Source organism: Haliaeetus leucocephalus, unplaced genomic scaffold (assembly GCF_000737465.1).
Source record: "Haliaeetus leucocephalus isolate CR32 unplaced genomic scaffold, Haliaeetus_leucocephalus-4.0 Scaffold605, whole genome shotgun sequence".
Taxonomy (NCBI): domain Eukaryota; kingdom Metazoa; phylum Chordata; class Aves; order Accipitriformes; family Accipitridae; genus Haliaeetus; species Haliaeetus leucocephalus.
In genome coordinates this window covers 6511275-6523591 of record NW_010973041.1, presented here as the reverse complement: position 1 = coordinate 6523591, position 12317 = coordinate 6511275, and the positions used below count along the sequence as shown (strand labels likewise).

Genomic DNA, 12317 nt, shown 5'->3' with positions numbered 1-12317 from the left:
CAAGCTATCTGCAAGTGGTATTGGTATGTTCTGTCTAGGACCAGCCCAACTCCCACACAGAAAAGTCTCCAGAAACCATTTTATCCAGAGGGACCATATGGGTGGTAGCAAAACAGAAAATACTCATTTCCAGCCTTTCCCTGTCCATCCAAAAAAAGGGATAAGGATTGGTTAGGGAGTACTGTATCATAGGAATAATTATCATCTTTTTTTAGCAAACAAAGCAGAATGGTAATAAAGATGTCATTTGGCACCTTGCAGTAGAGTTTTATTTTCATCTTTTCAGCGTTCCACTCATCAGTTCCTTCCAGACTAGAGAGGTAAGTTTTATCAAGATCCCCGTGCACTTTCACTATGAACCCCCAATCACTCCATAGGATAAAGAAGGAACCATTCAAGGTAACTCAAAAAGATGAAACATACCCCAGTTTTAACACAGAAAGTGAGGAAAAAAATTCAAATTGTTTTCAGAGCGTCTGTTCCAGCCTAAGTGCAGCTGGCATTTCGGTTAACTTGACAAAAGGAGTCCTTCATACAGTTCCAGTATGTCTAGTGGTACTGAGCATCGAAGTGCTAGACTGTCCATGAAGGTACTTCTTATTTGGTCTCTGGCTTGTCTTGCAATAGTGGTATAATTGACTCCCACGCCGTAAGGCACTGAAGAAAGAAATAAAGATTTAAAAAATGGATTGTACATCAGTTCTTGTAACTTTTGACCAACCCTTCCAGACCAACAGAATGCGAATTCAAGAAAGGCTAGCCAGGTCTTTATAGATTATTACAGAGGGGGAAAATAACAGAATCTCAAGCAGCAAGAAAGTGTTCAAAAATAACAGCTGCAGTTTCCAAAGACAACAAGTTAAAGCTTTCCAAATTTATCAGCTGGCCCAAGCCATTAAAAATCATCAGAATACCCAGGATTTCCAAGTACCAAGCTAGTTTCTAAACTGAAGAACACCACAGCTTTCAGCTAGGCAGACAAACTGTTTCTAGTAGAAATCCACGTCTTTGCGGTGTGACTGTGGGAAAGGGCTGATTTGAACACAATGGCAGCTATTATGGACAACCTCCAGCAAACTTATTTGAAAAACCCATGCATTTAGGGAAGATAGTTCAGAGACATGGTATACTCCATCCAGTACACCTCTGGGACTTGACTCCACTGCATGATGAACTGGTAGGGCTTGGTATAGCAAAATAAAAGTGGATCCTAGATTCTGGGTTATTAGAATGTCACTCCAGGCTTTGGAGTCATTTCCCCAGACACATATACTTACTCCAGTGCTGTGTTATCCTTAGTGTCTTTCAACCATGTACAGCCCAGAAGTCAAACCTGACAAATATAGACTGTGGAATACATATTATTAAACACTGGGAATGGGCAAGCTCATCACCAGCCCTTATACCCACAAGTCACTGTTGTCAAGCATCTTCCTTCTAATCTTGCTGATCATACTGCAGGTGAATAGAGTATTTCTAGTTGTGTATCCTGAAGCAATTAGGCACTGTCCCACCAAAAAGCTTCCTTGCTGCAACTAAGAGCAAAAGATGTACAGCAATTGCAGAGGCACTGCTGGATGTTCAGTGGAGTCTTTAATACCCTCCTCCTGAGCAGTGTCAGAAGAGAGAAGAGACCAGGGTGAAGGAAGTTCTGTGGGACTACTTGTGAATTACTGAAGAGAGACACTGGAAGGGGCAAAGTAACTGCATATTAATATTACGTGGAGAGGTAACCTAGCACAGGAAGAAGTTTTTAAAGTAGATGTGGAAAAAAGCAATAAGCAAGAAGATGAAGTATGTCACCATGCGTAAGCCTAGTAGTGTCTAATGTATCAACCACTTCATTGGGCAGCACTGTTCTAGCATGAAGGAAGATGAGATTGGCAGCATATGCAGTTAAATGTCAAGGCCTTTTCACTTAAAAAAATAAAATAAAAAAATGACACTGAATCTCAGGTACACATGCACCAACTGAAAAAGGGCAGAGGCACCTGACTAGGTATTTCCAGGACTAGCATACAAGTGACAGAACTATGCACAAGAGGACAGAGATCAGAATAATTTATGCATAGCAGGTGTAATCTATATATTGATCCATGGATGTACATTAACCCATGCAGTTTGGCTCATAAAAGGCAGAATCAAGAAGTTTTCTAGTCTGGTAGTATTACTATAATATTGAATTTCGGTCTTTTTCATCGCCACTACTGCTGCTCTAATTTGAACACTAATTTGTTCAATTAAAGAATGCAAGACAGACGAGCATCCAGGATGAAATGCTGTTACAGGGTTGCCTTGCGAAAGACTGCTAGTCTCACGCAGATTGCTTCAGCGTGACCAGCAACTCAACAGATTACACTAAGCTGCTGACAAAGAGCAGCTTCCGCAGCACTAGAGAACTGATTTAGATGTCCAAGATTCTTTTCTTCAAGACAGCGTGAAGATTTCCTGAAAAATCATCACCACCTCAGGGGAAAATGAACTACTCTTATTCCTGCCAATGTTCCAGCAGTGCCACGTACCTTCTCGTAGTACTGGATGTTTTTATCTGCCATCCCCATGAGTAGCTGCCTAAAGTCTTGCCTTTTGTTGTTCTGCCATCTCTCCATATCTGCTTTCAGGTCAGCATTGAAACACTCTACTCGATCTTGACATTTCTCAACATCTGTGGGTACCTGCAGCAAAAGAAATTAAGATTGAAACCATCACTGAGAGTGCTAGGCTGCTGAATTAGCTAAAACCTCACTGAGGAAGCTACAGAGGAAAGGGTAAGTTAACAGCCCAGTAGTCATCCTGAATAAACTCTGTTATGGCTGCAGGGAGAAAAGCCCCAATTCTGTATTAGTGAGGAGATGGGATTGCTTAATTTGTTCTCTGCTGTTTGAGGTGGTGGGCAGTTGTGCTTGTCCACCTCCATGCCAGATACAGAGGCAGACTGAGGAAGAGCTTGCTAGAGGCACATAAAGAGGAAACCATTTGGTCTGAGTACTGGGTGCCTAGCTCAGTTCCTAGTTCTCAAACTGAGCAGCGTGACTACAGCTCCAGAGCGAGCTTTCTCTCCTCCTTCCCATTTAGAGTTGCACTAGTCATTTCCCAATTTACACTAGTGTGTATGAAACAACAAACATTTAGGTTTGTCCAAAGAGCTGGATAAGAGACCTCAGTGTTATCTCTCAACCATAGTATACAAACAGCAGTGATCAGCTACAGTTGCAGAATAAAATTCCTAAGCCTCTACTCTCTAGCTTCCACTTTTAACCTTACAGACTGCCTGAAAAAAAAATAATAATAATGTTAAGTGCAAAGCACTGATGATCATCACTGTGGATTGGCTCATGGGCCTTTGGGCTCAACACTGGACATGTAATCACACATAAGCAATCGGAGAAATCTTGAAGGACAGCCTATTGCAAGCCTCGGTAGAGATTTAAATGGATTATGACATTAGTCATCGGCCCAAGGTAGATGCACTTTAGGCCAAAGAAGTTGGTGTTCTTTGCTTATGTTTTAACTAACAACACGTATACCACCAGGCAACTACAGGAACAATTTACAAACGTTTCTTCAAGCAGGAAAGCCACAAACACCTTTCTCTTCCTTCTCCTTGTGCCGCTTGGTCCACACAGATGGGAAGCCTGTAAGGATGTGCAGACTAGGCCCATGACCACAGAAGAGGAAAGCCCTGAGCTGTTCAAGACACCTGAAGCACCTCCTTCATCCTCATGGGATTTGAGTACTCCTTTATTCACACAACTGGATTTACTCTACAGGCAGCTTGGGGGTTCAGTAGCTACACACTTCCCCCACCCTCTCTGAGCACCATACTTCTAGCTACAGAATCCAATCTGCTACAACTCCAGACATGGAGTTCTCTTGTAGGCTTCAGACAAGAACTACCAAGCCAGTGGCTAGGAAGTTTAGAAGATACTCCCCTCAAGGCAAGTATGCCCTGTGTCATATTTGCAAGTACTCTGCTATCTTAATGGGAAAGGGTAGGCTATCAAGAGAAAGAGTCATGAAGTCTGGAAGCAAAACCATATAAGATTTCCCAATCCAATTAAGTTAGTTTCTAAGCACTCACCAGCTTCCTGCTTCTTCTGCTAGGATCTGAAACCACAACGAAGCTATTAAAAAAAACAAAAACAAAAAACAACCCACCGTTCTTTCTCACAGCCAGTTCTCCTGCAGGTCAGGCCGAGAGGGCTGTATGAGTTCAGAGCTACAGGGTCAATCCAGTGGTCAGCAAATGTGTCACATACATTTTAATTAAGGAACGACAGCAATGAACTCCAGCTAAGTCTCCACAGGCATCATGAAAGCAGTGTCTACACATGCGCCAGTCCTATTTGGGAGAGTAAATACCTTTCCTTCCAAAACTGCAGCTTCCCAGAACAGAAGTTGCAACTCAGTAGTCGAAACAAAATGTTAGGTTAATTAACAGCTTTTAAGCACTTTATATCTACTGCAAGGTTAATGAAAAGAGAGGTTCTAGTTCTAACATCAAATTTGGGCTTAAGTTAAAATATCAATGCTGATGTATCTGCTTTTACCAGTGCAGATATTCATTGTTAGCTAGCAACTAGGAACTGAGAAGAAAGAAGATTGCACTTTGGGGGAAGTTGCTACTTTCTTAATGATGGCTGCTCTCAGCTATTTGAATAGCTCAAAAAAAACCAAACCCCAAAATCATGTGATAACTGGCTCAAACTGCAATAAACTCTGGAAGGGCCCATCACTATTTTAGTAAGCCAACTTAAACTGAGAAGAGATGAACATGCAGGCAAGAACTGAGCATAAAATTGTATATTCAGGAGTCTGGTCACCTCATTATATGATAATGTTAGTTCTGCACCTACATTTATTCCTCTTCACATAGTTCTTCAAAAGACCAGAGTCTAAGTATGCTTCACATCTAGAATTTAGCGTGGTCAAGTACAAATGGCATTGCTTGCAGCATAAGCATGTCCACTTTTTCAGAACTCCTCTACAGCGTCATTACCACGTAACAAATGGTCCTGAAGCACAGCAAATACAACACTTATTAGGCAACTAATCTCTGTATATGATATTTCTACCTTCCTAGTTCTCTGGAAACATATACTGTTTTGGGGTTTTTTTTCTGTAAATACACATGGTCATCTTCTACTTCAAGTTCTGCACTGCCATATTTACTGTTCCCACAGATCACCACACTGCAAAGCCTTAAGGCAGACAGAATAAATTCAGCCATCAGAGGTGGACTTCATCTCAAAGGGAAACAATGCCTGTATTTCACCATATTGGTTGGATTACTGCAAAACCAGCTCCAGTGTGGGTCAGAAATGGGTAAGAAGCACTTCACCACTGTACATGTTAGAAATAGAAAGGCTGCAGACCCTGCACTAACACTGTTATGCTAGCGTTAAAAAACACCACACACACTATGTTTTTGGTGTAAACTTCAGCACTCTTGAGCAGTATTTGCTGACAGACATTTACAGTAGCCCTACAAGCCTTCTGCATTTATAGGCCACCAAGTTCTAAGGTGATCATCTCAACGTGAGAATGACCTAATGACACCGACAGAGCTTTGTGAAGCCAATCTGATTATGTGTACAGAGAGTCTCAGAATGCCCTCCAGGGGAAGAGATTAACAAGTAATGATAGGCCCTTATTTCGTGATCCAAAAGTAGGCCTTTTTTCCCTTAAGGTCTGGGGGGCTTTTGGGTTCTGTTTTGTTTTTTTTAACATAATTCCTGCCAAATCAGCTAAATATGCCGAAAGGAACACAAATGCCGTTCACTGCATAACCCAGCTCATGACCCTCTGTCTGCTTTTAGTTTCCAGCAGGGAAGCCAGGAGACCTCACTGAATGTAAGATGTGGGGCTAGCCACAGCTCTGAGCTACCAGCTCTTACAGACGAGGACATTCCCTTCAGGTGGAACGATCTGAAAATCTTGAGCTAGTATTTTAAGAACATGCAAGGAGTTCTATTAGTTTGTTCAACTTCAACTTGTAAATGACACAAAAGACTTATCTTAGAAAAAAGGTACAAGGACTTGCCAAAAGATATGCTTATACTCTGGAGAGGAGACATAAGTATTCAAAAAATTCTTAGACAGCTATTTAAGTGCTGTGCTTTACACAATAATCCCAGAGAGGTGAGGTGCAAAAGCCTTTCAGCAGCTGAGACACTAGTAAAGTTCAGCGGTTCCACTGCATCAAAACCTTGATAAAGTCAAATGCCTAAAAACTGCAATTGGCTTGCTGGATATGCTAGATTTAGTTCCCTTCATCCTACATACAACTTGTTAGAATACCAGCTCATACAAACCTACACTGAGGAAGTAAGAGTACATACCACACCAGCCAGCAGTGGGGCAGGCAAAAGACTAAAATACAAGAGCACCACAAGATACCTAAGACACCACTATTTGTAGAGTCCACAACAGACACAAGATCAGAAAAATACTAGTTTGCATTTCTATGCCCTGGTCCTCTTCAGCTTCTTAGATTCAAGACATTATGTGAACCTCCTGTAAGATTATTGTACAGGAGTCCTAATACTGGAAAGTAATCTATTAATTATTAACACAAAGGGGAACCAAAAAGCCCCAAGCAGAGGAAGGGAACAAAACATGTTGTCATTGTCGGTGAAAGTTGCAGTGATTTGAGAGAGGCCTCTTGCACATTGCCTCATGCGGAAAGCAGGTGGCAGCACAAGCATGAGAGTTTACAGTTTTGCTTCTGCATGAAGCCCGGCCAAAACCTGTCACCCACTGATACCTGCTGTGTCTGTTCAGCATCACAGAGGAAGAGCTCCCTAGCAGAAGAGGCAAAACACAGAGTCTTCCACAGCCAAAACAGGAGTCCTACAGTACAGTTCAACAGTGCCAGGGCTAGGACCTTAACTCAGCTAGCTGACGTACTGCCAAATCATCATGGTCTATCTACCACTACTTCAGTCCATGTCACTGAACACTCCAACTGAACACTGATTGCCTAGCTGTGGTTGGAGTGTTACACTGCTCAGAACCACCCGGCTCTGAATGGTGGGATATCAGTAGTACATAAGTTGCTAGACAGGTTATATATATTCATACCTAGGGCTTTATTTCACACCAGCTTGCCAACAACAAATTTCTGTTCTGCCAGAAACTGCTTATACTGCAAAGAAGCCACCAGAGCCAGACAAAGCAAGTTCTGTTTCTCCATTCTTCTCAGGAAGTAATGTAAGTGCAAGCTGGTTTTGTAGACTAGTTTGAAGTGCTAACCTTTGGACGGTCTTCCTTTTTCAAGGCTACTGCTTCCAGTTTTGCTTCGTACTCCGCTTGAACTTGGTCTCTCTTCTTCAACACGTTCTATGGGCAAGAGAAAAGACAACTGTGAGATCTTGTTCCTTCCCTCCCCAGCCTGCAAGAAACTGCAAAGTGATACAGCTTAAGTGCTAACTCAGTCCAAAGTCAGACTTTCAGACTTACTTTCTCTTATTTTACAGTATTTAGGGAGTAGCTTTTAAAAACAAAGTATTTGCTCTCCAGCAGCTGGCAGGGTCAGAGAAAATTGAAGTTTTGGACAAGCTGGAGGCATGCAAGATAGAAGCTGTCATGTCACCATGAATATTACCCTGACTAAGTAAATTCAATTTATCATTTGACCGATTATTAGCATGAAAAGGATATAAACAAGAGCATCCAAGCTGTCAAGAACTAGTGCAAAACTTTTGACATCCTCAAGCACCAAACAGAAAACAGCATAGCCTAAGAGACAGGAAGGCCACCACAGAAGGTACTACATCTCCCTTTTCACTTACAAAGACTCCTCAAAGTCTTTTATAGCAAGCTGTTACATTATTGCACTAGAACAAAAGCTTTGCTTTTAGATCAGTTTGGGGAGTTTCATTGTTGGTTTAACTAAAAAAAATTAAAATTTTGAAAAGAACAATTTACGTGAAAAGCACTGAACTACCCAACTGAGTTTCACAAGCAGTAAAACATTTTATTGACGGAGTATTCTCGGCATAGAGAGCAAAAGATGCTACCTTTATCTTGTAATATAGCCACAAGTCAAGATCTCCACTAAGGTTGTACTACAGTCTTACAATTTAATAACAACCACAGAAGTTAGTCTTTTTAAGAATATACTACTAAAAAATAAGCAGTTCTGTTTCTGCAAAAGTGGGCAACTTACTTCTCCAGTCTTCACAAGGAAACAACTAGTAATTTTTTAGAACTCAGTTGATGCAAAGTTATTATTTAAAATGTTCAGAGGGAAGTCAGCCAACACTCACTGCTGAGGCACCTGTAAATCTGAACATTTTAAAATGACTAGTTTCAGACAAGGCTAGTAAAACAGGACTAGTCACATGCTCTGCTGCCTACAGAAATATCTGTTTAAAAGTGTAGTTCTCAGAGCTCTAAGAGCCAGTCTCACCAAGATCTGTTTCCTAATTAAAGATGTATGAACCCTGTATCTACTAATCATCATCTTCCCCTTCCTCCCCCTTAAGCCAAGGGAACATCACCAGTGCAGTTGCTCTAGAGTAGAGACTGAAGATATTGCAATCAATATTCTTACAAACCTCAGTCCATGGTAAATTGGAATGCCACCCCATGCACAAAGCTGCTATACGTTTAGGCAAAAAGAGGGGGCAAAACTGAAAAATTCACCTTCAACAGCTTAACACTTGAAAAAAAACACAGCATTCCCATTCCTTTTGAAATCTAAGCAACTATGTGGAATAGCCCTTAAGCGACTGAGGTTACCAATGCAACAAAAGCCTGAGAGATTTAACAGATATTTCTACTTTGTATTACCTCTTGAACCTGAGTCAACTGAAATTTCTTCTCAGAAAAACAACCGCCTCCAGCAATTGCATTCAGCCTATAGAAACCTCAAGTTAGTGCAGTAAGCTGGATCTGTACCAGGAGTAGCCAATGATTAACAGGTACCAGGAGATTAGATTCAAAGGGCAGGTGTCTTATTTCTCTTTAAGTGCTCAAGTCCATCCACTGTGGACCATTAACAATATGCTTCTGAATACAGCTTTAAGTATTCATTAATGGCTGACCTGTAAGTCATGAGAAAAATACTGCCTTCCCTTTCACTTGTCCCATATGTCAAAGGAAGTGTTTCCTCTGGCACCTCCAGGCAATCTCTTCTGAGTTGCAGATCAATGCCTTAAAGCTTCAGCAGCTCCTTCGAAAAACTCTGTGCCAAGTTTCCCCAGACTTACCACAACCCATGCAATACTTCCACTAGTTAAGGCCTCACTTAAAAGGAAAAAAAAAAAAAAAAAAAGTAAAAAATAAAAATTTTTTTTAAAAGTTGGAAGAAACCAACACCAAGCAGAACAAACTCACACACCACATTTCAGTTATTTGAGGACAGAACTAAACCACCAGTCCCTGTACAAACAAGACTTAGCTTGCTTTCAGTGAGGCAGGTCCTTCTCCATTTTGTATTTAGTTGAAAAATTCCACCTTGGCCCAGATCTCTGAAGGAGCTTCAGGAGTTTGCCATCAGCCTCCTTTCTTGAATTGCAATCCTATGCCATTTGCACACCATATAGCTTCCTACTACAACTAGATCTCACAAGAGGATCCTTATTTACCGCACACTTTTAAAGACAGAGTTAGTTATTCATGTGGTGCTTGTTTTAAACATGCATTAGAAGTAATGTCCAAGCACACAGCTAGGAATCACAACACTGCCAGAAAGGCTTATCAGGTGATAAGCATACAGAGATCATATAACATTTTAATACCACCACTGAATTATGTAGAGCTGAGTTTGTCCTTTGCACTTGCCTCCCTGGGGAACACCAGCATACCACAAAAAATGTGGTACCTCACGTTTGTTGACAAGTGCCTCACTGCACCAGGATTTGAGAAATCATCTGGCCATCTCACACATGACCTGTGTTTTGGAAAAGGTCTCTCCTAGACACTCCCAGCAACATTTAACTCAAGCCTGCAAAGCCAGCCTCTCCCCACTTCTGTAAATCTTTCAAATGAACCCAGAGACGGGGCTTCCCTGGAGTCAGCCAATATTTGTTTCAACCAGAACTACTGGGCTTTGCCTCAGTATGTGCAGTTCCCTCAGGCTTCCCGCTCACATATAACAGTGCTCCTGAAGACACTAAAGTGAACATTAGTCTCTAAAACACCAGTGAAGATAACCTGGCAGTTCTTACACTGAGGGACATTCACCCAGCTAGAGACTGCTCTACAAGTTCCTATACCTACACCTGGGGTACAGTGTGCAACAGAGAAAGCTACCAAGGTTGCACTGAACTCCTAGTGCCTAGAGACTTGCCTTCCACCAAGTACCCTGTCCAACAACTGTGCTCTGTAGGCCAAAACAGTCTTCAATTTCACAAGCAGGCCTCACAGCAGCTGATGAATAGGACTGCACTGCTAGTGAAGAGGACAGCCTTTTCAGCAGAAAGCCTCCCACACTCCAAGTGTAGCCTCCTTTACAGTTACTTACATGGTTTTATGGCATCTGGGAAGACAGTTCTGTAGCTGCTTACTGCAGAAATAGTAACAGACTGGTATTTTCTAGCATAAGAAAACTGCACTTGGTATGACCTCAGAGATTTCAGTTTTGGTATTTGGGAGTGAAGAAAAATAGGAACAGTCTGCCTTGGCTAGCAATAGGTTTCTTTCTTGATTTTCCAACAAAGCTAATGAGATGCCCAAGCTGGACACAAAACAGCATAATCCTTATTTGCTATTAACTGCTATTTTGCAAGTGTGGTTTCTAGATCCAACCCATTCCAAAGCACCAACACAATGAGTATGTTCAGTTCATTACCAGAGAATAACTGACAGGAAGAGTGAGTCCTTTAGGGCACTAGAAAGTTAAGTCAGCTGTCTAAAAATTAAGCTAAAAAGGGTTTCTTTAGCTGAAGAGGTGCTTCAGGCAAGCCTGTTAGCGTGGAGACTGCACTTAGTGTCTTTGCTGTCCTCTGACAAGAGCCCTTTTTGAATGGGCCTGTCTCCAAGCCAATAGGTAGTCTAGCTGCAAGTCTTTAATGCCATGCTTCCTGTAGTAAGTGGTGTTTAACTGCCTGAAGTACCTCTTCAGCAGAAGAAACCCTTGCTTTTTAGCTTAAAAAAAATCCTCCCACGCTACATTTGTGAAAAGCACCTCTCACAACTCAGCTTGCCACTTTAGATGCCATCTCCAGTACGCCATGGCCTTTGTAGCATCAAAAGGCACATGTTCTGGGCTAAAAGCTTTAACCACTAGCCTCATTGTTTTGGGTCTGTGTGGTGGGGTTTTTGGCAGCAGGGTAGGGGGCCGCAGGGCCGGCTCCTGTGAGAAGCTGCCAGAAGCTTCCCCGGCTCCGAGTGGGATCCGCCGCTGGCCAAGGCTGACCCTGTGAGCGACGGCGTTAGCCCTCTGGGAGAACAGGTTGAAGAAGGGGAACCTGCAGCGGGGGAGGAGAGCGGGATGCGAGAGAAAGCCCTGTGCAGGCAGCAAGGTCAGTGAGGAAGGAGGGGAGGAGGTGGATGCCCCCGCAGCCCGTGGTGAGGCGGCAGGCTGTCCCCCCCCAGCCCACGGAGGGGAGCGGGGCAGCAGATGCCCACCCGCAGCCTGGGGAGAGAGGAGCCCACGCTGGAGCAGGTGGATGCCTCCAAAGATGGCCATGACTCCATGGCAAAGCCTGTGCTGGAGCAGTGTGTCACTGAAGAACTGCAGCCTGTGGGAAGGACCCACGCTGGAGCAGGGGAAGAGTGAGGAGTCCTCCCCCTGAGGAGGAAGGAGCGGCAGAGACAACGTGTGATGAACTGACCACAGTTCCTCCCAGGGTGGGGAGGAGTGAGCAGCTTCATGGTGCTTTTCTGCTGGCTAGGCTTAAACCACAACACTCATGCTCTGTTTATTTGTAAGTACACAAACACACACACACCCCCCTTCCTACAGAGTAAGGTTAAGTCTGAACACCCTGGGTCAAGGCTTCCATCTACAGCTCAGGGTGTTCCAGCAATACTTGGGTGTTAATAGTCCTATAAATAAAATGCACCTTGTTTATGCTAGGGTCAATACCATGACTATGAAAGCAAAGAGTATACTCAGGGAATTAGTGCAAAGCCTTCATAAGAATCATTCAGCCAGGCAAGACAAGAGCCATACAACTAGCCATCTGAAGCTGGGAAAAGAAAGCTCTAGGTGTTTCAAATCTCAGTTTGAGAAGTATAGGATGACTAAGATTAAGAAGGACCACCATGTTCAGACTGTAGGTTTAAAACATTATTAGATCTCTAAAGAAGTGCATACCATAGCCTTGTGACAGTTGTTCCAAGTGGCAAGTCCTCAGAAGGAATTT

The 12317-nt window shown here is 42.8% G+C and overlaps 1 protein-coding gene across 1 annotated transcript in view; it reads right to left on the bottom strand.

Annotated features, from left to right (window-relative positions):
• Positions 1-231: 231 nt before the first annotated feature.
• SNX30 (sorting nexin family member 30) overlaps positions 232-12317 on the bottom strand; it is a 48055-nt gene continuing 35969 nt past the window's right edge. The window contains exons 7-9 of the mRNA XM_010578149.1: positions 7255-7341; positions 2523-2675; positions 232-657 (exon numbers count right to left, since the gene is read on the bottom strand). Of these exons, the coding sequence (XP_010576451.1) occupies positions 598-657; positions 2523-2675; positions 7255-7341 (300 nt within the window). The 3' untranslated portion in view covers positions 232-597. The remainder of the gene's footprint in view (positions 658-2522; positions 2676-7254; positions 7342-12317) is intronic.